Source organism: Esox lucius, chromosome 14 (assembly GCF_011004845.1).
Source record: "Esox lucius isolate fEsoLuc1 chromosome 14, fEsoLuc1.pri, whole genome shotgun sequence".
In the NCBI taxonomy this organism is placed as follows: domain Eukaryota; kingdom Metazoa; phylum Chordata; class Actinopteri; order Esociformes; family Esocidae; genus Esox; species Esox lucius.
The window spans coordinates 26,890,974-26,917,871 of NC_047582.1; the positions used below are offsets into that span (position 1 = coordinate 26,890,974).

Genomic DNA, 26,898 nt, shown 5'->3' on the forward strand with positions numbered 1-26,898 from the left:
CAAAAAAACTGATTCTTAAAACACCAAGAAGCCAGAAGTGTATATATTTCTTCAAATGTCACAGTGAATAAAAAGTTTGATGATGTCATTGCATATAACGTACGTTGTATATTGTTTTCTACAAAACAGAAATGTGGTGTTCACACATGTAGAGACTGGCACTGAAGACAATGATAGTGTCTTAGTAATCACACTGTACCACTCATCTATTAACTTACTGTTACAACAGTACAGGAGGTTGGTCTAGTATTAATGAGCTAGAGTTGGAACATTAAAACAAACTAGCATTGAAGTTGAGGTGTTTTACTTGACAATGAGACTCAAAAACTAGGTACAACGCAGAATTTTGCTGGCTAGAGGTGGCAAAATGAGACCTCCCAGAACCATATTTGTTTAGCCTTGACTAAACAAATACGACAAACTGAACACACAACATTCTAAGCATTAGCCTACAGGTGAACATATTTCATTGTGTGACAACAGACAAGACACTATCAAAGCTCTTAAAAAAAAACACTCTGTGTGCATGTCATGTGGCACAGTAACAACACCCAGTGGTCTTCCTCTTTTTTAGTCCTCTACGTTTTCTCAAAACCTCATTTCCTTGTGTCACGTAGCAGTTTCTCTAGTGTGATATGTTGACGACTACTAAAATTAGATTTCAGTGGCATTTAGCCTAGTACTAGTGTGTAATCCATTCAATTTCAGATCAGTCCGATTGTCATAAGGAACAGTAGGCTAAACAATGGACTGGTCACTCCCAGAGCAGTATGCACTAAACAGGGTAATGCTATTAATTAAGTCTACTGATTGTGATCAACCAGTCAAAGCCAATAGAAATCTACTGTACCACTGGGAAATCGCAGTGTCGTATCCCAGACTTCTGGCTTCTCTCCTCCTCTCTAATGCACAGTTGCACCTCAACAGGACCTCACAAGGTCTAGCTAATCCAGCTGACTGTTTTTTATTGTTCAGAAGCAGAACAGAACAGAGGACATCGACCTACCTTGCATGGAAGCAACGTCCTAATGATATCAAGATACCATCTGTGGAAGCAACCACAATCACCAGTGATTATACACAACACGCCTGTCTGTCTGTGTGTTTGTTACTGTCCTTCAGTCAGGGAAATGCCGATTTGTCATGAAGTATGAAGTCAAAAAGTATCAGGCAGCAGCAGCATATCCACGTGCACTTACACTGGTACACAGGTAGGGTCTATGTTGTCATTAACACACATTCGCTTTCTTAACATCTTGAATCCAGGAAATGTTGTCAGGCAAGTGGTTAAGTCAAATAGAATTAACACCCAGAAACGATATTCAAATTTTATACCATAATATCTAGTCCTACTTTCCATATGAACAAAATCATTCCTATGTCCACCCGTTAGCCCCTAAATAGTGGACGTAAATAAGTGACTTATTAACTTTGTAGTTTGTATGGGAGCATTTAAAACCATCAGTTATTGACATGCACAATTTACATAGTTCACGTTATGGTATAGGCCAGCCGAGGCCTTCATAGACATACCTAATCAATAAAGGGGAACTAGCTACAGACAATATAGCCACGTAAAAAAAACTGATTATTATCCTTTAAATGGATTCAGAGTTTGCTTCAACATTCGACTGTTTCCTATGGAAAATGGAAACCTTGTCCTGTAGAATGTATACATCCAGCCGTTCCTAGTCAGAACAATGTTGCAACACTGTATGAGTTACTGTATCGAACCTTCCACAAACATATTAAAACATCTGGACTCACTGAAATTTCTTTACGGAAGAAACTGACGAATAAGGATTGTGAATGACAACTAAAAATGCCCAATGGGTTCCACAGATAACACCATAAACATTCCAAGACACGCCGTGACAGCCAATTGACTGAACGGAGGTGGATTCTATTCAGCACTCAGGTTAGATAGCATTAACAGAGGCCCTATCCCCGGGGTTGCAAAATATTATTTCCCTAAAAGTAGCAGTGGGAATCGGTTAACACTTCGTGTAGAGCCAGATGTTTCCATTTCACCAGCAGGATCCCGCATAAATCGGGTTAAAGTTAATAAGGAATATTTGTCAATGTCCGGTTGTCACATTAACTTGCGGGACAGGGAGGGGACTTGAGCTAAACACTTTAGCTTAGCTAATAAACCGGCTAAAGAATACAAACAAAAGCATAACCTACCCAGAAATTCTCCACGAAGAAGGGCGTTATCATCTTGATTTCTTCCTCTCTCTCTGCAAGCCTTAGTTGTAATTTAATTTAAATTCTCGCAATTGCTCCACCGTCCTCCCCCCGTTTCTGTTGTGTCTGCTTTTCTCTCCCTTTTCCTCCTCTCCTCTTTCTTCTCCCTCCCCACCTCAGACTCCACCTCCTACAGATTGAATGCAGTTGCCTTTCGCTTTCTGCTTCCCAAATTCAGATAAAGAAACAGCGACACTAGTGGCGGGAACAACAAAAGATTTGTTTTGCACTGATTCTAGACTTGTTCTAGAATTCTTTAAGCCTTCTAATTCACTGTGATCCGTTTATCCATAAGATATGTCTGACTTTCACTGTAGGCCAAGTTTGTGCAGTCTCTTTCTGGCAGTGGACTTACACACACTAACATTATTTGTGGCAAGAAAAGCCTGTACTTTTCTAAGGGACATGTATGAGTATCTTTTCGTCAGCTCTTAGGCTTAATTTGGTGGGACGATCCATCATATTTAGATTGCCAGTGATCTTTCTTCTGAGGTCCTCGGATAGGTTTTTTGATCTTGGCATGATGTGTTTCAGCACGACCAAACCAGACCAAAGTTTCCAATCTTTATGGAAGGCTGGACAATCTAAAGTTACTCTCCAATGATTTTGTGATCATCTGACACTGGTTTAGGTAAACCTGATTCAAATGTTTGCCATTTTATGTGATAGTAAACATAGGGGTGTACTCACTTCTCCACATAACATAACTGCATTTTAATTTATTTTAATTTCATAAATGGTTCCAACGTGTGTGATTTGTTAAATGAGGTTATATTCTGATTAGTGCCATAAATGAGTCTCCCACATGCTTTCTGGCAAACTCTCCAAGTCTCAAAAATCTCCCCCAATAATAAGAGGGAACTTACGTTGACATAACAACTTACACCAACTTTACGTCATGATTAATTGCCCAGTTTATTTGTCCAAAGACAAAAAACTGTTCCATATATCAGGAATTAATGTGGATTTTAAGACTAAATTCTAGCCAATCAGTGACATCTAATGTTATTCTTGCCATGTCAATTGCCGTTAGATTAGGTTGTTGTAGCTTGTGCTGCCTGTAATGACTGACACAGTGAACAAATTAATACACAGTACATTGAAAAATGCGCTTCAAGACGGATGTCTGGACCTGCTAGCAGCATTTATTTGAACTGAGAACAGGTCAGAAAAACTAACAGGTCTGTGAGAGCCGGAATTCTTACTGGTTGGTAGGTGATCAAATACTTATGTCATGAAATAAAATGCTAATAAATTACTTAAAAATCATACAATGTGATTTTCTGGATTTTTATTTTAGATTACGTCACGCACAATGAAAGAGTACCTATGATAATTACAGACTTCTACATGCTTTGTAAGTGGGAATACCTGCTAAATCGGCAGTGTATCAAATACTTGTTCTCCCCACTGTATGTTGGTATTGTGTGGGGAGGGGGGAGGGGGGTGTAGCAGGTATATGTTGGTATTGTGTGGGGGGTTTAGCAGGTATATGTTGGTATTGTGTGGGGGGTTTAGCAGGTATATGTTGGTATTGTGTGGGGGGTTTAGCAGGTATATGTTGGTATTGTGTGGGGGGTTTAGCAGGTATATGTTGGTATTGTGTGGGGGGTTTAGCAGGTATATGTTGGTATTGTGTGGGGGGTGCAGCAAGTATATGTTGATATTGTGTGGGGGAGGGGGGTGTAGCAGGAATATGTTGGTATTGTGTGGGGGAGGGGGGGTTTAGCAGGTATATGTTGGTATTGTGTGTGTGTGTGTGGGGGAGGGGGGGGGTGTAGCAGGTATATGTTGGTATTGTGTGGGTGTGGGGGAGGGGGGGTGTAGCAGATATATGTTGGTATTGTGTGGGTGTGTGGGGGAGGGGGGGGTGTAGCAGGTATATGTTGGTATTGTGTGGGTGTGGGGGGTCTAGCAGGTATTTGTTGGTATTGTGTGGGTGTGGGGGAGGGGGGTGTAGCAGGTATATGTTGGTACTGTGTGGGTGTGGGGAGGGGGGGTGTAGCAAATATATTTAGGTATTGTGTGGGTGTGGGGAGGGGGGGTGTAGCAAATATATTTTGGTATTGTGTGGGTGTGGGGGAGGGGGTGTAGCAGGTATTTGTTGGTGTTGTGTGGGTGTGGGGGAGGGGGGTATAGCAAGTATATGTTTGTATTGTGTGGGTGTGGGGGAGGGGGGGTGTAGCAGGTATATGTTGGTATTGTGTGGGTGTGGTGGGTCTAGCAGGTATTTGTTGGTATTGTGTGGGTGTGGGGGAGGGGGGTGTAGCAGGTATATGTTGGTACTGTGTGGGTGTGGGGAGGGGGGTGTAGCAAATATATTTTGGTATTGTGTGGGTGTGGGGAGGGGGGGTGTAGCAAATATATTTTGGTATTGTGTGGGTGTGGAGGAGGGGGTGTAGCAGGTATTTGTTGGTATTGTGTGGGTGTGGGGGAGGGGGGTGTAGCAGGTAAATGTTTGTATTGTGTGGGTGTGGGGGAGGGGGGGTGTAGCAGGTATATGTTGGTATTGTGTGGGTGTGGGGGTGTAGCAAGTATATGTTGGTATTGTACCAACATAGACTTGCTACACCCCCACTCCCCCACAATACAAACATATACCTGCTACACCCCCCCTCCCCCACACAATACCAACATATACCTGCTACACCCCCCCTCCCCACACCCACACAATACCAAAATATACCTGCTACACCCCCTCCCCCACACCCACACAATACAACATATACCTGCTACACCCCCCCTCCCCACACCCACACAATACCAAAATATATTTGCTACACCCCCCCTCCCCACACCCACACAGTACCAACATATACCTGCTACACCCCCCTCCCCCACACCCACACAATACCAACATGTACCTGCTACACCCCCCTCCCCCACACACCCACACAATACCAACATATACCTGCTACACCCCCCCTCCCCCACACCCACACAATACCAACATGTACCTGCTACACCCCCCTCCCCCACACACCCACACAATACCAACATATACCTGCTACACCCCCCCTCCCCACACCCACACAATACCAAAATATATTTGCTACACCCCCCTCCCCACACCCACACAGTACCAACATATACCTGCTACACACCCCTCTCCCACACCCACACAATACCAACATGTACCTGCTACACCCCCCTCCCCCACACACCCACACAATACCAACATATACCTGCTACACCCCCCCTCCCCCACACACCCACACAATACCAACATATACTTGTTGCACCCCCACTCCCCCACACCCACACAATACCAACATATATCTGCTACACTCCCCCTCCCCCACACGCGGGGGGTGTAGCGGGGGAGGCGGGGGGTGTAGCGGGGGAGGGGTGTAGTAGGGGAATAGGTGTGCAGTTACGTTTTGTTTCTTTTCTTGAAGCGGAAACAAATTAGCATTGCCACTCCATCTGTCATCCTCTTCAGGAGAGACTGTTTTGTCTTAGACTCATTTCCAGCTACAGGACCTAAGTGACAGGGAACAGGACATGACAACCACTTAAATTCATTATAACATGACCCAGAAATAAACAGCACAACATGAAAGTGTATAATCACTTAACAATGGCTATGGAGGACCAAGCTGTACTCCTGGTCCATTCATGAAGTGTTTCGACTGGTGCTAAACAATGGTGTTTTACCCTAAAGTCCAGATTTTGTACTGTTTCCACTGACATGAGCCAGGGCCAATCGGCCACTCGGCCACTACACGCCATGGCCGAGTACCCCTGCTCTCACTTGGTGCCAAGCCCCGGACTTCAGGACCAGGCCAGATCCGCCAATTGTGTTGTGAATGCATCGGTTTGTTGCAAGCTCTTTCCAAATCGCTACGCATTATTTTTAGATTTTGGATGCATCTATAGAGGCTGATATGTGCGGTCGCTGGTTATCCTGCCCTTTTTGATTTGTCAGACATATTTATAGAGACATAACTAATAATGCATGGAAGAAGATTTCTTCCGATATTCGGCAAACAGCTCAGTAACTTTAACTTGTTGGCTATACAAAAGTTCTGAACGATGTTGGCAACTACACGTTTGTCAGCTCGTATGTCTGCTACTTGAGGCTAACTTGCTAGCTACAAACTCTGTTCTAGCTACATACTGTATAGGTCGTGATTGGATGTACAGCAGTGTATTTGGCAGCTTTTTGTTAGTTTTAGTCATTACAAATATAATTATGTAGGCTGTACTTTTTTTTTTACAAATAATATCTATTATATTTACAAATATATTCACTTAATTTCGTTCTGACAGTGCTTTTTGGACGAGATTAGATTAGACAGTTTCCGGGTTGAATAACGCACATGCTTTGACGCAAGAGTAGGAATAATCCAACACCCCAAAAGCGATGCATCTGCAAACAGTACACATAGTGTTGTATCTCTTTGCATAATAAAGCACATGTTCATTGGAAATTGTTGTTACGCATATGCACGACGGATTTGGTCTGGTCAAGGCGTTAAGGCGGGGTTTGCGGATCGACGCGTTTCGTGCTGTGAAAACGCGGCATGTTGTTCTATTCGAATGGCGGTGTGTATCGTTTGTTAGATCGGATGAAAACCATTAAGAAAAACCCAAGGCAAACAGATCCCTGATTAAAATAAAGAAAATGATGCAATAGTACTTGGAAGCGAAGACTCAATAGTCTTGGAACGACTGAAGGTGACACGATGCCATTGACTCAATAGAAAAACGGAGCACTGAGACTCGTGTAGCCTGCAGAACCTATAACAATACAAAATTACCTCAGAATTCTCCCAATTTGTTTTATTATTAAGTTCAAAGTTCATATTGTAAACCAACTGAGCATGGCCTTATTGTTTATTTTACTACCAGAAAAACATTGCCTTGTAGCTGAGACAGCCCTTGAAGATAATTATATTTTAGGACAGAGATAGTACAGACAGCTCATCTGAAAATTAATTTTAACAGTAGGACAGAGACACTATAGGAAGGGAGACAACCCAGTGGGAATAGGTTGAAAACAAAAGAAAATACATTTTTTAACAGGATTAGGCCATAAAGACAGATGACTATAAAGGCTTACCATCAGTACCAAAGGGGGCCACCTTGTTCTTTTTGATCAGGAACTTTCCTAGTTTCCACCTTCTGGACTTCCTGTCTTTTTTCCCCACAGTTACATCCATTGATAACTTCCTGTCTTCTTTGTCGTTTGATGTCTTTTCAGTGGAGACATTCACACCGGTTGTAGGTAGTTTACTACCCTGTGTGGAGGTGCACTCCATGCAGTCTGAAGAGAGGGAGGTCATGCTGCACAAATCCAATCCATCAGAGTCCCACATCTCATTGTTGTGTGGAGTCGTCACAGGACCGGAGACTAACACCTCTTCCAGGGATTCATTTTGATTCAGGAGCTCCTCTGTGAGGGTGACATCACTATTTGAGGAATACCTTGACCTCTCACTGTCAACACTCCTCCGGCCTCCAAAATCTCCCTGAAAACTCCAGTCCTTGGCGTAGTCCTGGATTACGTTGGTGATGGTGTTTCCCATTGCCCAGATGGATGAAGGGCCACCGTAATGTGGGACAAAACACTGATTCTGGTTGGCCTCTGAATTCAAGGACAATATCTCAGAGGCAGCCTTTACAATGGCATCTACTGCATCCTCCCCACGAAACTGCAGGCTTTCCTCCACATAAAATAGGACAGAGATGCCAGAACAAATCAGGGAACGCTTGACATCGCTGAAGAGCTCCATCATCAACTTGAAGGGGTCATTCTCCCCCGTGGCCTGCAGGGACTCTGAGGCCTCCAGTTGGCGCAGGACACCCTGGATGATGTGCTTCAGGGTATCGGGGCTCATCAGAAGACATTCACCAGGTGTTAGCAAGCTATCACTGGCTACAGAGGTACGGTTTCCATCCTCTGGAGTGTTATAAACCATGTTCCTGGCCCCGGAATTCACTCCTAAGAAAACAACACCACACTATGAACTAGTCACATCAATGGAGTACTGTGGAGTATCTAGTACATTTACTATAATTATTATATACAAGTTATTACATGGTTGTTATAGCTTTTTGAACCAGCAAAGGAACCAGGCAAGCCTAGTTCAGCTGGGCCACAATTAAATGTGAAATGTTGTTGCCTTCACTGGATTCGAAACCGGGTCACAATAGTGAGTTGCTATCCCAAATGAGTGCCGGTATAGCATCTCGACATTTGATCATTTTGTCATGCATTAACATCACGCCAAGTTTGAATATTTTGCTAGACACCACCATTAAGCATTGTGTTAAACTGACTAACTTACTACTTGAACTTAACACAGCCAAAGCTATTTCATGGTGCAAAAAGCTTTGTTTTTCTTTCATTCCTGAATGACATTGATACAATAACTATCAATATAGACCAACCAATGCCACATTACTGGATTATTACTTTCATATGGGTAGAACTGCTAAAATGTATACCTTTCTGGATGTTTAGCATGTCGTTACTGGTCCGGTGCAGGATGTCAATCATCCTGGCGTACAGCACCTCACAGATGGCCCCTAGTCAACACAACATTTAGTTGAACTGTTACTACACTACACTACAAAACAATGGAAGGTATTTATTTTCCTCGTCATTGACAATGAGTGAAAAGAAAGAAAGAGTATAGAAGGAAAAAATACATCACTAACTTAGGGCCTTCTTGTTGTCCTCTGAGAGCTCTGCAGAGGTTAGGGAATATCCAATTAAGTCCATCAGCAGATGCTCAATGGCAGTCTCAGAGAACATAAGCTCTACTTTCAACAGGAAGTCATTCTCCGTGTGGACGGTGGCCAGGTGTTTCCAGGTGGGCTTGGATTTGCTCTTGTGGGACAGTTGCCACCTCTCAACAGTACTGTCTTGAAGCAGGTTGTACACCTGGTGGATGAGCTCAATCCTAAAGTAACGGATCTTCTCCCTGAGGATCCTGTTGGCATCCATCACTGAGCCACTCTTGAATGGAATCCGGTGAAGAATGGCATCAAAGATTTGTCTGGCTGTGATCTCTGCCACTCGCCAGTAGCTGGGAGGGCTCGGCGTCTGGCTGCTTCGGCTGCTGCTTTGCCCAGACCTGGGAGTTGTGAGATTCTCCTGGCCACTGTCCCCAAACCCCTCTGGCAACATGCTGGACTGTCCTTCTCCTGTCATAGCTGGATTGGTCTCCAGACGATGCGGGAGCTCCTCGACAGTGTCAGGCGTGCTCGGGGGGGACAGCCCATCCTGGAAAGAGGTCCGGTGAATAGACAGTGCAGGGGTATAGACCTCACTGGAGACCAAGGCCAGCCACTCAGCAATCTCCTCTAGATTGCTTATTGTCACAACCTTAGAAACAAACATATTTACAAGGGGGAAAAACATGTTAAAATTAATACTTAGCATTTACTAGCCTACTAGACTTATGCAACATGACAGAGAACCAAAATGGAGGGCATACTGTACCTTTTGTTTCAGGATCTGACAGATAAGCTTTTTTTTGCTGGAAAACAAATGAAATCAAACTAATGTACATGTCCTTTTTACATCAGCAGTCTTCACACAGTGTTATACAGACACCCAGCATTAAAAGAGCAACAATAAGATGTGAAACCCAAAAAGAGGAGTCAGACTCCTAAACAATCAGGACTCACGGGTGACACTTGAGGTAGTCCACTATAGAAGACTCTACACTCTCAGGTGTCATCTCAGGCGGCCTAGAAATCAATCCAGTATCAGACATCGGTTTTGAGATCTGAGGCTCACTGGGCGATGAAGACCTCAGCGCCTCCCCAGGCTTAGGTGACTGGTGTCTTGGGAGATCTGCGCATAATAAGAATTACAATTTAATAGGCTGGCAACCAACAGTTATGTTAAAGTAATTATATCTTAATTTAAAATATTAAACAGTCAAATAAATGGTCAACATACCACGGCTTTGCCGATATTCAGTGGGGGAGTGACAATTAATTTGCGCGTGCCGTTTCACCGGCTGTGTCCACTAGGGCATGTTCGCGTGGTTTGGATTTCGCTGGTCGCTGTGGACTTCTATGTTTTTTCCAAAAACTTGTTGTTTTGTAATCAACGAAGGTTGATTATATTGACTAGCTAACTGTACTATGTTGTCAATCTATTTATTTTAGCACAAGTAAGGATATGGGATAATTAGTTTAATGAAAAGTAAACACTTTATCGACGTATTATAAGTGAATTGGTCGTCTTCATAAAACCCACCAGGTACACCGACAGACTCGGACACCTTTACCCATACTGCTTTATTTTTTTACGTTTGAACATTATACAACTATATCCAGACACCGCGATGACGTACTTTGCCCCATGTTGGTAGAAGGAAAGATCTCATGGTATGAACTCTTCAATGGGATACGGCGACAGGCAATTTCTGATTGGCTATCGCCCAACGTCAAAATTCGTGTCAAGTTTGCATATTATAGATGGAGCTCTAGGCCAGGCATGGGCAACTGGGCAACACTAATTCTAGCGAACTGGTTTGCTAGCTAGCATTGCAGGTTGTGTGAGAATTACACCAATGAGGCATATGAATTGAGTAGAGGAATATAAAATGTAAAAAATAGTAATAATTAAATACGTTTCTATTCCAATGTTAACCATTATAATAAACTGACTTTCCCTCATACACATTTGCAGTTATAACGCTAGCTCGCCCACAATTATTCTAAAGTGAAGCACTCTGGGCGATGCTAGTGTTTTCGTAGTGTGAATGTACCGTGACTCCATTGACAATTCTTTGGAGGCTACATTTCGGTAGCCGAATTTCGTCTTCACAATGCGTAGTGGACGGGGCGGGTCACTGAACCAGGCGTTTCGGCGGTTAAGAAAGCTACTTTTACCAATTACGTTTTTTGCAAAAGTCAATTCCCTACGCCAACGCAATACCCGAAGAGTGGTGCCTTTGTATGGGCTCCTCGTGAAGAATGCTATAAAGTCTGCCATTATGGATTTATTTCTTATGCTTCATGGAATCGTAAATAACTACTGCTGCATGGTTTTAAGATGAGTAGAGGACCAGAATGACTGGTTTTGGATCTCAAAGGAAGCTGCTGACTGGACCTGTACACGCTGAAGAATATATTTCCCAAGACATAGATTTATAGTAACACTTGTTGAGCGTTTGTCCCTACTTACATATATATCCTTAATTGTGCATCGGAACAATTGTATTTGAATAAGAGTAACAGTCCTTTGCAATTCATTAACTGAACTGAGACAAAATTAAGGGATTTAACTTTCTATAATGACGGCACATCATATTACGTAAGCTTTTCTACAAAAACGCGCCATGACAGCGCCACAAAATGAAATTGTGGTGTCTCTTAAAATGTTATCCATCAATATTGCCCTCTTCTGGAGAAAACTGAAAGCTCCATGTCAGTGTTTAAGCACCCCGTATACAGTACTGTAGAACCAATGAGTCGACACATTCGAGGACTATCATCTGAAATCACATGAAACAGACAATTGGGGCCCACCAATTTTAATCAATACGGGATTTTGATTACTGTATTAAAATATATCGATTTCGTTTTAATAAATCGATTTATTTATTTGTTAACCCCCGCGACTGTTTTCGATTACCAATTTTGGAAGACAACATTGGTACTAGCAACATTTGTTCAGCGTTTGTCCCTACTTACGTATAATTTCTTCGTTGTCCATCGGAACAAATGTATTAAAACAAAGGTATAGCTGTTCTTCGCAATTTATTAACTCAACTGAGACATCATTTATTCATTTTGTCGTTATATAGAGCGCTTACGTCATAGTATTGTTACGTCAGTTTTTCAACAAAAACGCGCCATGACAACGACTCAAAATTAAATTATGACGTGACGTCTCTCAATATTATAGTTTGACAATGTTGCCCTCTGCTGGCGTGAACTGAAAGATGAATCAGACAATGGGCAGACACTAAGTTTAATCAATATGGAATTTAGATTACGGTGTTAAAAATATATCGTTTTGAACCCTGTCTGTATTAACGCAATTCCTAGTAATATTCAATGACCAGTCTGAAATTCTCTGGTTTGACACAATGTTATTGATCTAAAATGTTTTCCTTTTGAATAATACATTAGACAGCTTTTGAATTGTACAACCATCACCACATTACACAGATTACAGGGTTCACGCAGTGTATTTGAATCCAAACTTCCTCAAAATCTGTGCTGTTCCACAGTTTTTTTTCACACGGTGGTATCAAAGACAATGATTCCTGTATGCACTTAAGGAATCAGGACAGTACTAGATGCTCAAAAGTTTCTCTTGAAGCTCTAAATGAATACTACCTATGGTTATTTTTTTTTTGGGGGGGGGGGGGGGGGGGGGGTTATTTATCTACAGCCTCATAGTTAACATTCCTGATCAGTTTCTTTCCTGTCTGGCAGCTTAGTTCAGAAGGATGACTGACCCTTAACTTACACAGATCGAATCACGATTAAAAGCTCAAGTACATTATTAATCACATTATTTAGAATAAAACAGTGAGAGTCCCAGATTTGTGTAAACAATTTATTCTGAACAATGTACAGATCCAAGCAGTGATTACCATTCACATCCACCACATCATCATACAAAGTAATTACAAAATGACTACAGTACAATATAGATTCTTTGCATGATCCAAAATATTTGGTGGCCCCAAAAATGTGTCTACCGTAAGTCAGCAGCTTATATATGTATATATATACACACAGTATCTCACAGAAGTGAGTACACCCCTCACATGTTCTGTAAATATTTCAGTGATATAGATATATATATATATCTATTCATGTGACAACACTGAAGAAATGACACTATGCTACAATGTAGAGTAGTGAGTGTACAGCTTGTATAACAGTGTACATTTGAATGTGATGAGGGTAAAGATGATGGACTGGCCAAGCATGTCTCCAGACCTAAACCCTATTGAGCATCTGTGGGGCATCCTCAAACGGAAGGTGGAGGAGTGCAAGGTCTCGAACATCCACCAGCTCCGTGATGTCGTCATGGAGGAATGGAAGAGGACTCCAGTGGCAACCTGTGAAGCTCTGGTGAACTCCATGCCCAAGAGGGTTAAGGCACTGCTGGGAAATGATGGCGGCCACACAAAATATTGACACTTTGGACCCAATTTGGACATTTTCACTTAGGGGTATACTCATGTTTGTTGCCAGCGGTTTAGACATTAATGGCTGTGTGTTATTTTGAGGGGACAGCAAATTTTCACTGTTATACAAGCTGTACACTCACTATTTTACATTGTAGCAAAGTGTCATTTCTTCAGTGTTGTCACATGAAAAGATATACTCAAATATTTAAAATGTGAGGGGTGAACTCACTTTTGTGAGATACTGTATATATATATAAAAACAAAAAAACATTCATCATTTCAAAATGCTAAGTTTCTCTCACATTATTCAGCAAAAAGGGTGAAGGCAGAATATAATTTTTCTCCAGGGCAAATGATTCACAAGCTATTGTAAGAGATCTACTTCAGTTGGTTGGTGCTGTAAAAAGATGATTTAACCCCCGCCCTGACAACAAAATGAAAAGACCTCCATTTGCAAATATGTCTATCATCATATTTGCTTTTGGCCTATTGTGCAAGGTCTTTTTTATTAATAAAAAAAAATGGCCATGGCTACAAATCCAGCTTTACACAGACTTTTAAGTACTTCCTACAGTATCTCTGGTGTTATCGATACAGAAGCTTCTGCCCACATCACATTCCAGAAATTTTCTATACTGTATGTTCTTGTCCAATTAGATGACCCTTGGCTTGTCTTCCTTTCATGCCTGTCTGTTTAATTAAATCTTTGCAATGATAAAACATAAAATTGCCATTATGACAGCCTGTCTGGGTCGTTCATGTGTTTGATATGCCAACCTAAATAGCGTTTAACAGACTGCCTGTTTGCGCTGTGCTTACAGTAAGTGTTTAATGGCCTAAGATTACAAGTTGAAACAGATTGGCTGAAGCCCACATGTAGAAGTGTTTAGAGAACGGGGTGGAAGGAGTCGTTACATTTTTGTATTTTTGGAATGTTTGTTCAAATAACCTATGGGGTTTTATTTATATTTCAGAAACATAGCAATGATGAAGGCTATAAAAAATTGTGAAATGAAGACATTTGCATTTAGAGAAAAACATGCGCAGAAGCTTCTCGATCCATAGCTCCAAAATGTACATTTCAAATTGAAGTCTCGTCCACAGCCACTCATAAAAATAACACGGCATTAAGAATCACTAGCAAAAATCATCCAGTTGTTATCAAGGCATCATGTACATAATTACATTTTAACAATAGAAATGACTTACAATCACTTTGCCACCGTTGCATTAGTTATGTGCAAGTTAACTCTTCCCAATTACATATTCGCATTCCTCAAAAGGTATATTCAAATTTAAAATGTCTGTCGATATCTAGTCACAATATGTTTTTTGACACTGGCCCGAGTGTATACGTCATCTCAGTCTCTTACTGGTGAGCTAGCACGCAGACACACAAACGACAACGTTAGCGAACAATACACCCATAGACAGAATAACGCTCAGGGGATGATTTTTTTTCCTCCAAAAGGTTTTCCACCTAGATCACACCAATCAGATAGAAGAGAATAAAAATACAATAAATAGATGATTCCCCATTCTGTTCATTCTATTTCTATACATGTAATCCTATCTAACAAGCAAAATCCAGCAAGATACCAATTGAAATACCAGGCCCTGTAGCTAAAGATAAAAGCAGGATACGTTTACTAAAGACTTAAAACGCTAAAGGGCATTTGAAAAAGGCATACATTTGGAAAACAATTACAAACAAAGAACACAGACCTGAGGTTACTACAAGAAATCTTCAAGTAGAGAAACTACATCATAGCAGCGGCTATGTCGGTAAGACAGCTCACCAACAGATTGTTGTGTTGTTTTTTTCCTCCATACTTCTTAGGCTGGTTTGCTGGACAACAATTAAGCTTAGTCCTGGAACAAATATAATTCATTGGATATTCTCCATTCAGGATGACTTTTAGTCCAGTACAAGGCCTAACCGGTGTCCAGAAAAAGGCCCTTTGGGTTTTAATTCAGTGTGTCAAGTCGCCATAGAACAGAAACCAATCAAGCCATGCTTCTTCCAATTTTTTTCAAATGCCAAACAACTGGAATGTGACAAAGACAAAATAATTTAAACTGCAAAACAACAGACACGACAAATACAATAACAGAAACAAGTGCGTCCATATATCCCATGATGTCTTATTTTTGTCATGTAAGATTAGCCTGGTGACAAAGTTTGGATCCAAGCTAACTTGGCATATCCCCATAATGTTTTTGATTAACCTAGTGTTTTTGATTGACCTAGTCTCTACACATTACAATTTTCCAAAACATCATTAAATTATTTATAATAAATATACAGCATAATAAATACCTCAAGGAGACCTATTCAAAGGTTTTGTGTCAGTATCTGCAGTATTCTATCCCCTAACCTTTGGAATTTGTGATATTGGGAATAAAAAAGAAAAAGAAAACAGGAAAAGGAAAATCACTGAAAGGACTAATATATACACACGCACACCATTAAAAGGATTATACTATACTGAATTCTCATCAGTAAAGTTAGACATGGTGTTTAGTGTTTTAAGTCTCCTGTAAATGAATACTATGTTAGCTCTACAATACGAAAATGTGTGGGTCTACTAGAGCATCCTTAACATTCTGTCTGTTTGACTAGTGCTTCAAATGTGCCCTGTGAGTTGGACAGAATACTGCAATGATTACTCTGACCTGCAGAGTCATTCTGATTGGTTGGTTAGAGATAAGAAGCTGCATTACCCCCGATCCAATCTCTACCCACCATGGGATATATTCAGGCAATTAACAATGTCACGACCTAAGCACTTAATGGAGTCAAAATAATAACATACAAAAACAAAGAAACACGTTTTCTTTAAAATCTAAGTTCTAGCTTCACAGTATTTAATAAGATAACTATACATTTGGATGTGGGCTGTGGATCTGGGCTACCAGTAAATGTTTAATGCTCCTGCAGCTATGGATGAAATTGTAGCTGAACTTTCAGAATAAAAGTCCAATACTCTAAAACAGATAAATGGGGTTGTAAAGAAATTATAATTACCTTAACATTAGTTACATTGAAACAACACACCCCCACTCCCTTGTCTTGTTTGAGATGTAAAGGGCCACCAACATGCAAGGGATCAAGCATTCGAGTACCCTGCGTTCAAAACAGTAATTACAATCATCCTTGAAAAGGTCATGCTCTTCACACAAAAAGCAAACCAACAACAACAATAAAAATAAAACATTGTACATTAAATCATTTAAAACAACGATTGCTTTCTGCTGACTTTTGGATTGACAACCGAGGTCACAGACAGAGACACTAATAACACAGAAGGACTGGTGTTCCAGTCCAAATAACAATAGCCAAGAAACAAAGGATGAACCCTTTTAGCTAAAGCACTGTATGCCACTTCCCCAAACCCCACTCCCACTTCTGACACTGAGGAACAGCGGTCTCACTTGACAAGACTGAGTATTGTTTTCACAAATGACAGCAAGACAGGAAACGAGATTAGAACCAATATGCTGTTGGGTCGGCATCTAAGAGTCTGACATTATGGCAGCTAGTAAGACTTCCATGCACACAACGGACACGTCACTTCCACAGCACAGCACGGGGCCGAGTTTACCTCAGAGTTTTAACATGTATGTAGCAGTGTTCACGGTCTCTTGGAAATCACAACAAAAACCCTGCTAGATGGATTTCACTACATGAGAATATCAAGATGGGTTCCAGACTTGGGTCACACACACACACACACACACACACACACACACACACACACACAATGATGCAACACACACCACTCTACTGTTCACCCTCCCTGCCTGCTTCACATTTTTTTGATGCAAGTACTAAACTTAATTTCACAATATTTGTTGTTGAATCTTTAACCACAAATAAGACACATTTTTATTCAGTCTGTCTGCCATCTTTCACTGACTGATTTTAACAGTCTTCTAACATGACTAAATAGTGTTACTCTGATATTACACTAAAAACGCCATTCCCAATTTCTTTCATCAACTCAACTTAATTACTCCTGATTGATGATTACAAGGAAATTAAATATTTTATTATTCCAAGTTATGCAGGGCATTGTCCCAGATATACTACAAACTTGCTGGTTAATTATATTTAATTTAAAAATGATATGATAATATCAGCATTTACTATTTGATCCTCTGCTGCTTTTGCTTGGTAGCAGCTTTCCTGGCAGTTGAGGACACTTTTTTTTTTTTACATAACTTCCATGCAATTTCCTGATTGTAGAACCACTCCCACATAAATGTAATAATTTGTATTCTTCAGTCTACTTGTACGCTAACTCCCTGTGCTGTGAGCGACACATTCTGGCCAATACGCATTGATTTAAACTTAACTGAAAGTTAATCAGCACTACCCCCTCTGTAAGTATAAGCCCATGATCTTATCACAACTAAACAACAATATCTTTTACCGAGCATTCCACGGTTTTATTATGTTTTTCGTTATTTTACCTTGGTTTGTCGTTTTTTTGTTTCAGTGTCCGCTCAGTAGCTGTGCTGGAGAGCTTGAATGAAAATATGCAAATGAAGAGACAAAACAAAAACGGCTACACTGATAAGTCTTTTCATTTCTGATTGAGATGTTGACATGGTTAAATATTTTTTCCTCCCTCGATAAAGTTGGCCTGCCAGTCCCTCGGTTCCCCATCGCCTGTTGCATGGGGGCGTTGAGTGCCTCGGCTGACTAACAGCTCCCTCCCACCCCGCCCATCCAGAAGGTTAAGGAGGGGTCCCGGTCAGTATCCCCCTCCCTCTCCAGCTGGCAGAGCCTACCCCAAGTAAAGGGTAACATGTTCCCTGGGTATAAGAGGTTCCCCGTCCGTCGTCTCCCATAGTGAATGACCTGGAAAGAGAAGGAGAACAACACAGAATGAAACAAAATATGTTTGAGCAGTGGATGACAGTCTGAATTTGTCTGAAACATTTAGCATATTTTCCAATTGATTGTATTCAGATTTTCATCCTAAAATGTATATTAAATGACGGGAGCCTGAGTGAACCAATAACATTGCTATGGTTATTTCAGTGATTTAATGAACAAAGTAATACAACATCCAAGGAGTATTGACAAGTGCATTTTGGCCAACTTGAACTGAAAGTCACATAGTCCACCTGTGAGATGAAACACAAGCACACTTGGGTCGAGCAGTGAAACCACCATCCACTCGCTCTATAATTACTAGATTTCCCACCGTGCTGACCCATGAATGTGCGACGTACCCCCTTGAACAGGCCCGTTCCTATGGAAGGTTCTACACCCCGTAGAAGGCCGCTAGCCGTTCCTTCAGAGGTAGAGGGAACTGATCCGAAAAACGCCTCCAGTTCTCCTCCCCCACCTGGTTCTTGAATCCATGGAGGATCTGAAAAGATTCCACACACGATTAGACTGTACAAAAAGATACACACATGGACACACGTGTGTAACCTGAGGGGACCTAAAACCTAACCATGACCCAGAAATGCACAATTGTAAATTGGGTTTCCTTAAACCCAAACCCTCACATTTACACGCACGCACGCACACCCTAGCTGCTACTTTAGCATGATAGGTTTTTACCTTGCCAAACATGTCTCGCAGATCGTCCTTTGGATTTACCCATGAGGCCACTGCATCACAGAAAAATATAAAATCCTAGAGAGAATGAGAGAAGAGGTCTGGCTTGAGACAACAACAGTTCCCCTGCTAAGAGTACCCCAGCGAATCAGTACAGAAGTTACTGCCTTCATCTTCCTGCTTTCCTAACTAATGAGGCCGTGAAAGAAAAGTGCCGTGTGGCCCCTTCAGCGAGCCTCACCTGCACAACTCCTCCAGGGTTGACACTGATCATAGTGCAGATCCCTCGGAACGCAGAGTCTTTCTCCTCATTGTCCCTTATGTTGCGTAGAGAAGTGCACCTGCCAACAGGAACAGCCACGTTTTACAACCTTCATGAGCTCCACAGAATTTGAATTCAAAGTAACTTGCATCGGCATATGCAGTAGTACCTTCATAATACTAAGACTTTTCACTAATACATACAGTTAAAAACCACATTTGTTTTAAAATTGAAATTCCATCCAAAACACTTAAAATGTTTAATATTAAAATAAATATATCTTTGGCCCAAATGGCATTCAGGTTAGCCTTTATTATAGCTCTTAATCAATGCCAATTTCTTATAAAATATGTACTTTATTTTTGAAAAAATTCTGGGATAGGCACATGCAGCTGATAAGGGGGATTTGCAATGCTTTTGGGAATTTGGGGGGAAGCTTTGGGAATTTTAGGGAAGCCTTTTTGTTTTCCCTTTCTCTTTCTGAACCAGCAGGCATGTGACAATCTGATCCCATGCACTAATTAGTAGTTAGCAACAATTAACAACAACAAAAACTGTAAAATAAACAAATCAATTATGTATAAAATACATGAAGATGCCACTTAGGCAAAAATAAATCACAGACTAAGAGGACCTAAAAGAGGACAGGATTAGTCACATGGTTGGCAATGATTACGGACTGATTCAGGAGAAACAGAAAATACTTATTTCAGAAAGAGAAAGAGAGCGAGAGAGGAAGGGAGGAAAAGGAAGAGAGAGTGACAGGACAGGGAGAGACAGACGCGGAGAAAGAGAGCAAGATGAATTAAATAAAAGACTGAATAATACACACCAGGGTCTTATAAACTGCTGTAGCACGGGTGACACCTCTTGAGGACAAACGTAACCAAGACGACCAATTGTTATTGCTAAGGTAACGCAATCACGGTTATACACCACCAAACGCCAACCAAGACATGAGCAATGAGGGGGGAGGAGAAAAAAATAAAGAAAAAACAAACAAACAACTCAGAAACATAAAAATCAACAGAATCTGTGTATGATAATAAACAGAAGAATTCACTAATCACTAGTGTTGATTATTACTGCCCCATTGACCACTGGGGAGGAATGTAAGATAGTATGACAGTCTAAAAACAAACAAATCCGTTTAAAGGAGAACACTTTGACAACACAATATTAATGAAATGGCAACATGCCTGCTTGGACATCAGAAATATTTTTACTAAATACATAGAAATAATTTTCTGCCTCCTTGTGAAATTGTAAAAGCTCTAAGTGTCAGTTTATAATGTACACAAGGGGTTTGTTCTTCAAGGTTGGCCGTTAAGAATTGAGCTTTCAGAGGTTTCTCCCTTAAACTCACAAAAAGGTTAATCTTTCCATAACAAACAGAAAAACGTTTTTTTTTTTTGGTTCTAAAGAAATGACAGATTACTCCAAGCCAACTACATGGAAGGAGACTAGTATCCAGCACAGCAGGTTCTTATGAGGAGGCAGAGAGGAGGAGGGAGGAGGACCTAAGTTTAAGAGACACAAAACTATGCAACATTCTCATTAAGAAACAGGCATTTATGAACAGTCCAATGAGACATGCAGAAAGCAGATGATAGGCTCATTAGAAATATAGTTCAGTGCAGGATAGGCTGATTTGCTGCAAACGAGGATGAGGGGTGGGGTTATAGCTATATATGACCTCAAACCCCATCCATTGGTCACCTTAAATAGGTAGTGATGAGAATGTGTCTCTGTTTCATAGTGTTTTATGAATTATCCAGTTGTTAAGATGAACTAATCAGTTTATGAATGTTTGGTAAGTTTAGATGAAAATTGAGATCCAAAGAGATCTTGTCCAAAACCTAACAGAAATCCAAAGGCTTAAGTTTCTATTTCTACACATCAATTTATAATGTATCCTGCATCGAACATTTGCCATCTTTAAACTAAACAACATTCAACATCTATTGGCAGATATGCATTCACATTTAAAAAACAGTAACTAAAAACAACAAATAAATAAACTGACAAACAAACAGGAACAACATCTACAAATTCCCTAGTTTCCCTGGGGTGTTAGTTAAGCATGTTACACTTCACCCTCATTTTGGCCCAGTTTGGATACTAGTTTCATGTTTGGCTGCCATTTTGAAATTCCCAAACTCTTCTTTGCAATTAAACCAGAGCTTTGAAATAAGAGCAGAGTGTAACCAAAGATTTGTTTGCTAAGTATAGGTGCTATAACATTTCAACACCACACATTGTTTTAGGGTGGGATTAGCTCTACTCTTAATCAGCATGGACTGGTTATAATTCTAGTTAATATTATTTCTGCATTTAGCGACAACTGCAGTTACTTTAAACACAGCTCCACTGTCAACTGACGCTGCTCATTTCACTTCAATGGAAAGCTAGAAAAACCTGACAACCAACAGTGCAACAGAATCAATTCATTTCAGTTAATAACGCCAAGACTGTACACTTACAGGAGTCGCTCATCTCTCCCCCGATATTTTATTTCCTTCAGTGAATATTTATCTTTCCACCTTAGCCACATTTACTTCATTTCAGTAAGAAACAGCTCATACACGCAGCTTCTAAGCCACAGATCTGTGGGTCTGAATAGTTGGGATGTTTGGGTGAAACTCTGCGAAACCTGTAAGGCCCAGTGCTTGGGGAGGCTTTCACATGGAGATTAACTGCCTCGGTTCCAGTCAGAGGGTGTGTCCCAACAATCCCTCTTACTTCCGGAAGTGCACACCCGTTCACTACTCCCCACACATTTAAAAACATTGGATCGGTGTTGCCATGGGCTACCGGGAGCTTTCCTATACCAGCTGTCTCTCTTCAAATCCATGAAGGGAAGTGAACGAGTGCCCACTTGGGGAGAAGGGAGAGACAACTGAGTGGGACTGACTGACTGCCTGGGCTGTGTTCCACCTTCCTGTGCTGTGGCTGGCAGGCACAGGACAGCCTGCAGCGCCACCTGGTGGTACCTGTGTTCTCCAGCAGGGTCTTTGGAGTGTTGGGCCTGTTGATGATCTCAACCAGCTGGTGCAGCACCATGGCAACATAAGGCTGCATCTCAGCCCCTGGGGAGAGGGAGGACAGGTAGTTCAGGGAGTCGGGAGAGGTACAGAGGGGGGGAGATCGTACGCTATGTGAGCGGGTGTACCCCCATTTTGGGACAGCCGGCTGAGACTTACCCATTTGTATAGAAATCTCTCCGATAGCCCAAGTCGCATTGTTGCACACTGATATCAACTCGGGGTTCAGATTAGTGCCTAGTATAGGCATGAAATCAGCTGCACAGGAGAGAGGCACAGACATACCGTCACTAAAGACTACAACAGATGACACTATTCGTTTGATCCGCGTGTGGGCATGATGAGGCTGTAATGAGAACGCACGGTGGTGAATGACGGTACAGACCAGACACCAGAGCCGCACCTTCATAGCTCATCATGTTAAAACCCAAAGCCACTGTTTTTTGCTCCTATGCACTCAATGCAGGAACATGCTACGTCTGGAATTTATGAAACGCTATATTTAGCATTACAATATTTAAAGTGCTTGGTTAGTGAGTGCCTTGGTGAAATGAATCCCATATACGTACTAAATAATTCAATGTATAGTTGGTATGAAGGAATTGCAGGACTTGCGCAAACAACATCCTGCCTACGCTGAGCAAACAAGTACCATTTTATTTTTTGAATGTTAAATAGGCAACACTTTAAATCAATTGTTGCCAATACACCACATGTTCATTTTGGACATGACATATGGCCTAGAACTAAATTAAATAGATTTTTTGAAGAGCTAACATTATGAAGGTAGAAAAAAAGAAAAGAAAAATGTGTTCATAAACAGCTGAGATTTATAGCTACACATTCTCCAATGCACTGCAGGTAGAGAGGCATCGACAGGAAATTACAAGAAAAAGGGACACAAACACTGAGCTACAGCCACATGACAAACACAACTGATCATTATGGATTTCAAAGACAACATTTAGGCATATTCAAAAAATGTCCATGTTGCCGTTAGAGAACAGCACGTACCGATGCATGGCTTCACATGCTGGAAACAAGCCTTAGTCAGGTCACCCAGCAGAGCAAAGGAGCTCTGACGTACCTCCGGCATTTTGTCCTGAAATGGAGAGGCGGAGAGAGACAGTCAAGGCTCATGGACGCGAGTGTTTGTTGATGTCGTGGTTGGTCTGTGATGCCACTGGTTGGTTACCTGCATGCACTGGTACATGAGGGTGAGGATATTGCTACGGGCGACCAGCTGCTCGATGTTGCCCCCCAATCCCTCAGCCAATCCGCTGAGCAGGTCCAGAGCCACGATCATGAAGTCCTTGTCAGGGGCTTCGTACTGCTCGGGCTGGGACTGGTGGAGCTGACGAGGAAGTGGAATGCCGACGCAGGATATAACAATGCATGACAGAATAAACAGACAGAAACAGGTAGAGAATATAAGAGACAGAAAAGACGGCGTGGATTAGAATTGGGATACGAGGGATTTGAAAGCATTCGATCGCGCATTCCCAAAGCATGATGTGTGACCCCAAGCAGATTGTGGGCATTAACATTTGGAGACAACCTGTGAAAACAGCAATAACATTCATGGTACGTCTACTGCCAACTCACGCAGCCACTCGCATCATTCACTAGTTTGTGGTGTGTGTGTTTCTCACCATGGCCTGAGCGAGGGTCTTCTGCACCAGGTTGACACAGCGCTGGTAGACCGGCTCACAGTACGGAAGGAACCCACTCTGTAGAGCGGTGGCTACTGACGACAGGCACTGAGACAGAGAGACCGGAGGATTGAGAGTAGAGATTAAAGGGAAGTGTATAGAACAGGAAGAAATAATCATACTTGACTGGCAGCCAGTTGCCGTGTTACGCTGCGAGCGCGTGCTTAGTAGCCGTGTTACATGATGAGCGCGTGGTTAGTTGCCGTGTTACATGATGAGCGCGTGCTTAGTTGCCGTGTTACATGATGAGCGCGTGCTTAGTTGCCGTGTTACATGATGAGCGCGTGGTTAGTTGCCGTGTTACATGATGAGCGCGTGGTTAGTTGCCGTGTTACATGATGAGCGCGTGGTTAGTTGCCGTGTTACATGATGAGCGCGTGCTTAGTTGCCGTGTTACATGATGAGCGCGTGCGTAGTTGCCGTGTTACATGATGAGCGCGTGCGTAGTTGCCGTGTTACATAATGAGCGCGTGCTTAGTTGCCGTGTTACATGATGAGCGCGTGCTTAGTTGCCGTGTTACATGATGAGCGCGTGCTTAGTTGCCGTGTTACATGATGAGCGCGTGCTTAGTTGCTGTGTTACATGATGAGCGCGTGGTTAGTTGCAGTGTTACATGATGAGCGCGTGGTTAGTTGCAGTGTTACATGATGAGCGCGTGCTTAGTTGCCGTGTTACATGATGAGCGCGTGGTTAGTTGCCGTGTTACATGATGAGCGCGTGGTTAGCGACCAGCGGCGCAGGAGGCTGGTAGGTGATTAGAGAAGGGTCAGGCTCACCTCTAGTAATGGGAACAGATCCTTGTCTTCATCCTTCAGCTGGTTCCACTTTGCGATCAGCGGAGGCATCAGCATCTGAATGTACTCCTAAACACACGCAGAAAACACACAGAACAAAAAGAAATGAGGAAAAAAAACATCCAACAGCACATGTTGTTTTGCTCGGGTCATTGCTATGGTTTTTAGGAAACATCTGTCTGTAGGTGCATGCGTGCGTACCGGCTTGTTGAGGTGGTGTCCCACAGAGTCGGCCAGCGTCCCTATAGCGTCGTACAGTATGAGCAGGTTCTTGTGTTGGTATTTGCTGAAGGCAAACACCAGAGTGTCTAGTATGTAGGCCAGGTAGGGAACCAGCTCTGTACAAGCCTCCTCCTCCAACGTGGCAAAGGCACTGAGGAAGAGAGAACAGACAGACGGGGAAGAAAGAGGGGGACGGAGGGAGGGAGTGAGGGGGGGGGGGCTTTATAAGGACACTCCGTAACCAAGCTAGCAATCAGTCTACCGGTTAGTACAAACCTCGCTTCCTCTCCCAAAGGGAGACCCCGCCCACCCCACGTCACCACAACCCCACCCCACCCCACAACCCCGCCCACCCCAGAACCCCACCCCACCCCACAACCCCGCCCACCCCACCCCACAACCCCGCCCACCTCACCTGCAGGCAGCCTCCTGTACCCTCTTGTTGGAGTCCAGGATGCGTTTCAGCAGCTCGGTCATCAGGGGCTTCAGGTATCCATCCGGGGGCTGGCCCACCACCCAGTGGGCGTAGCGGCTCAGGGTCCAGCAGGTGATGGAGCGCACCAGAGCCTTCTTATCGCTCAGGCACTGGACCAGGTGGGGCACGAGCTCCGGCAGGTAGGGGATCATCCCTTGCATACAGCCTGAGGCAGACTTTACACGGTTAGGGTCGGGCCGCCGTACGAGCACAGGCCAGCATGGAGCATGGGCCGGACTGATGCCCACATCGGTTAGCACACACCTTGACTATGGATGGGCCAAACAATACGCGACCACCCATTTAGATAACTTGAACGTGGTGGGTCAGTACCCCAAAACCCCCATGCACGGGTGAAACAGCAGGGTTAGAGGTCAGGTGACAGGAGCTCACCCTCAGCGATGGCTCCCAGGACCAGTATTCCAGACTCCTTGATGACCCATTCTGGGTGAAAGAGCAGCTCTTTGAGGAGAGGCAGGATGGGAAGGAGCAGGTCATCTCTGAACACATTAGCCAACACATCCAGCGCCGCTGCCGAACATTTGCCTGGTTGAAACAGAGGCCGGGACACATGAATACGCCTGCACGCACCCACGCGATATCAACAACGTATTCTACAAACATGGGATGGGACAGGAAAAAAGACACAAAAAAAAGACAACCAGAACAAGACCAACACGGTTGACTGAGGTGGAGGAAAATTGGAGACAAAGACAGACAGAGAGAACAAGACTCATCCCTAAAACGATCAGTCGCTACAAACAAGATTTCTTCTTACAGCGGGGAGAACAAGTGTTTGATACACTGACGATTTTGCAGGTTTCCCCACTAACAAAGCATGTAGAGGTCTGTCATTTTTATCATAGGTACTCTTCAACTGTGAGAGATGGAATCTAAAACAAAAATCCAGAAAATCACATTGTATGATTTTTTTAATAATTTGCATTTTATTGCATGACATAAGTATTTGATACATCAGAAAAGCAGAACTTAATATTTGGTACAGAAACCTTTGTTTGCAATTACAGAGACTGGCTAGGCCACTCCAGGACCTTGAGATGCTTCTTACGGAGCCACTCCTTAGATGCCCTGGCTGTGTGTTTCGGGTGGTTGTCATGCTGGAAGACCCAGCCAAGACCCATCTTCAATGCTCTTACTGAGGGAAGGATGTTGTTGGCCAAGATCTCACGATACATGGCCCCATCCATCCTCCCCTCAATACGGTGCAGTCGTTCTGTCCCCTTTGCAGAAAAGCATCCCTAAAGAATGATGTTTCCACCTCCATGCTTCACAGTTGGGATGGTGTTCTTGGGGTTGTACTCATCCTTCTTCTTCCTCCAAACACGGCGAGTGGAGTTTAGACCAAAAAGCTCTATTTTTGTCTCATCAGACCACATGACCTTCTCCCATTCCTCCTCTGGATCATCCAGATGGTCATTGGCA

General features: G+C 42.6%; 3 protein-coding genes across 17 annotated transcripts in view; all 3 read right to left on the reverse strand.

The window, feature by feature from the left end:
• The window catches only part of fcho2 (FCH and mu domain containing endocytic adaptor 2), a 58,996-nt gene extending 56,628 nt beyond the window's left edge, over nucleotides 1-2,368 (reverse strand). For 12 of the 13 annotated variants that reach the window (XM_029125003.2, XM_010899290.5, XM_029125002.2 and 9 more), the window contains exon 1: nucleotides 2,188-2,368. In XM_029125003.2, the coding sequence (XP_028980836.2) occupies nucleotides 2,188-2,220 (33 nt within the window). In that variant the 5' untranslated portion in view covers nucleotides 2,221-2,368. Of the gene's footprint in view, nucleotides 1-1,006; nucleotides 1,071-2,187 lie in introns of those variants that run through there. The other variant, XM_034296931.1, reaches the window with a different exon arrangement.
• Nucleotides 2,369-5,620: 3,252 nt separating this feature from the next.
• LOC105027276 lies at nucleotides 5,621-11,950 on the reverse strand. Its single transcript, XM_034297056.1, has 7 exons — nucleotides 11,911-11,950; nucleotides 9,889-10,057; nucleotides 9,701-9,737; nucleotides 8,914-9,583; nucleotides 8,701-8,781; nucleotides 7,313-8,194; nucleotides 5,621-5,730 (listed from the first exon to the last, which is right to left on the reverse strand). The coding sequence occupies exons 1-7, from the start codon at nucleotides 11,930-11,932 to the stop codon at nucleotides 5,621-5,623; spliced, it is 1,971 nt and encodes a 656-aa protein (XP_034152947.1). The 5' UTR covers nucleotides 11,933-11,950.
• Nucleotides 11,951-15,382: 3,432 nt separating this feature from the next.
• tnpo1 (transportin 1) overlaps nucleotides 15,383-26,898 on the reverse strand; it is a 32,282-nt gene continuing 20,766 nt past the window's right edge. Inside the window, exons 12-25 of one of the 3 annotated variants that reach the window (XM_029124899.2) lie at nucleotides 25,849-26,001; nucleotides 25,396-25,621; nucleotides 24,960-25,131; nucleotides 24,741-24,827; nucleotides 23,904-24,011; nucleotides 23,447-23,596; nucleotides 23,266-23,353; nucleotides 22,411-22,509; nucleotides 22,201-22,296; nucleotides 20,040-20,115; nucleotides 19,187-19,286; nucleotides 18,949-19,023; nucleotides 18,612-18,751; nucleotides 15,383-18,234 (exon numbers count right to left, since the gene is read on the reverse strand). In XM_029124899.2, coding sequence (XP_028980732.1) covers nucleotides 18,644-18,751; nucleotides 18,949-19,023; nucleotides 19,187-19,286; nucleotides 20,040-20,115; nucleotides 22,201-22,296; nucleotides 22,411-22,509; nucleotides 23,266-23,353; nucleotides 23,447-23,596; nucleotides 23,904-24,011; nucleotides 24,741-24,827; nucleotides 24,960-25,131; nucleotides 25,396-25,621; nucleotides 25,849-26,001 — 1,538 coding nt within the window. In that variant the 3' untranslated portion in view covers nucleotides 15,383-18,234; nucleotides 18,612-18,643. Of the gene's footprint in view, nucleotides 18,235-18,611; nucleotides 18,752-18,948; nucleotides 19,024-19,186; nucleotides 19,287-20,039; nucleotides 20,116-22,200; nucleotides 22,297-22,410; nucleotides 22,510-23,265; nucleotides 23,354-23,446; nucleotides 23,606-23,903; nucleotides 24,012-24,740; nucleotides 24,828-24,959; nucleotides 25,132-25,395; nucleotides 25,622-25,848; nucleotides 26,002-26,898 lie in introns of those variants that run through there. The other 2 variants (XM_029124898.2, XR_003782832.2) reach the window with 2 other exon arrangements.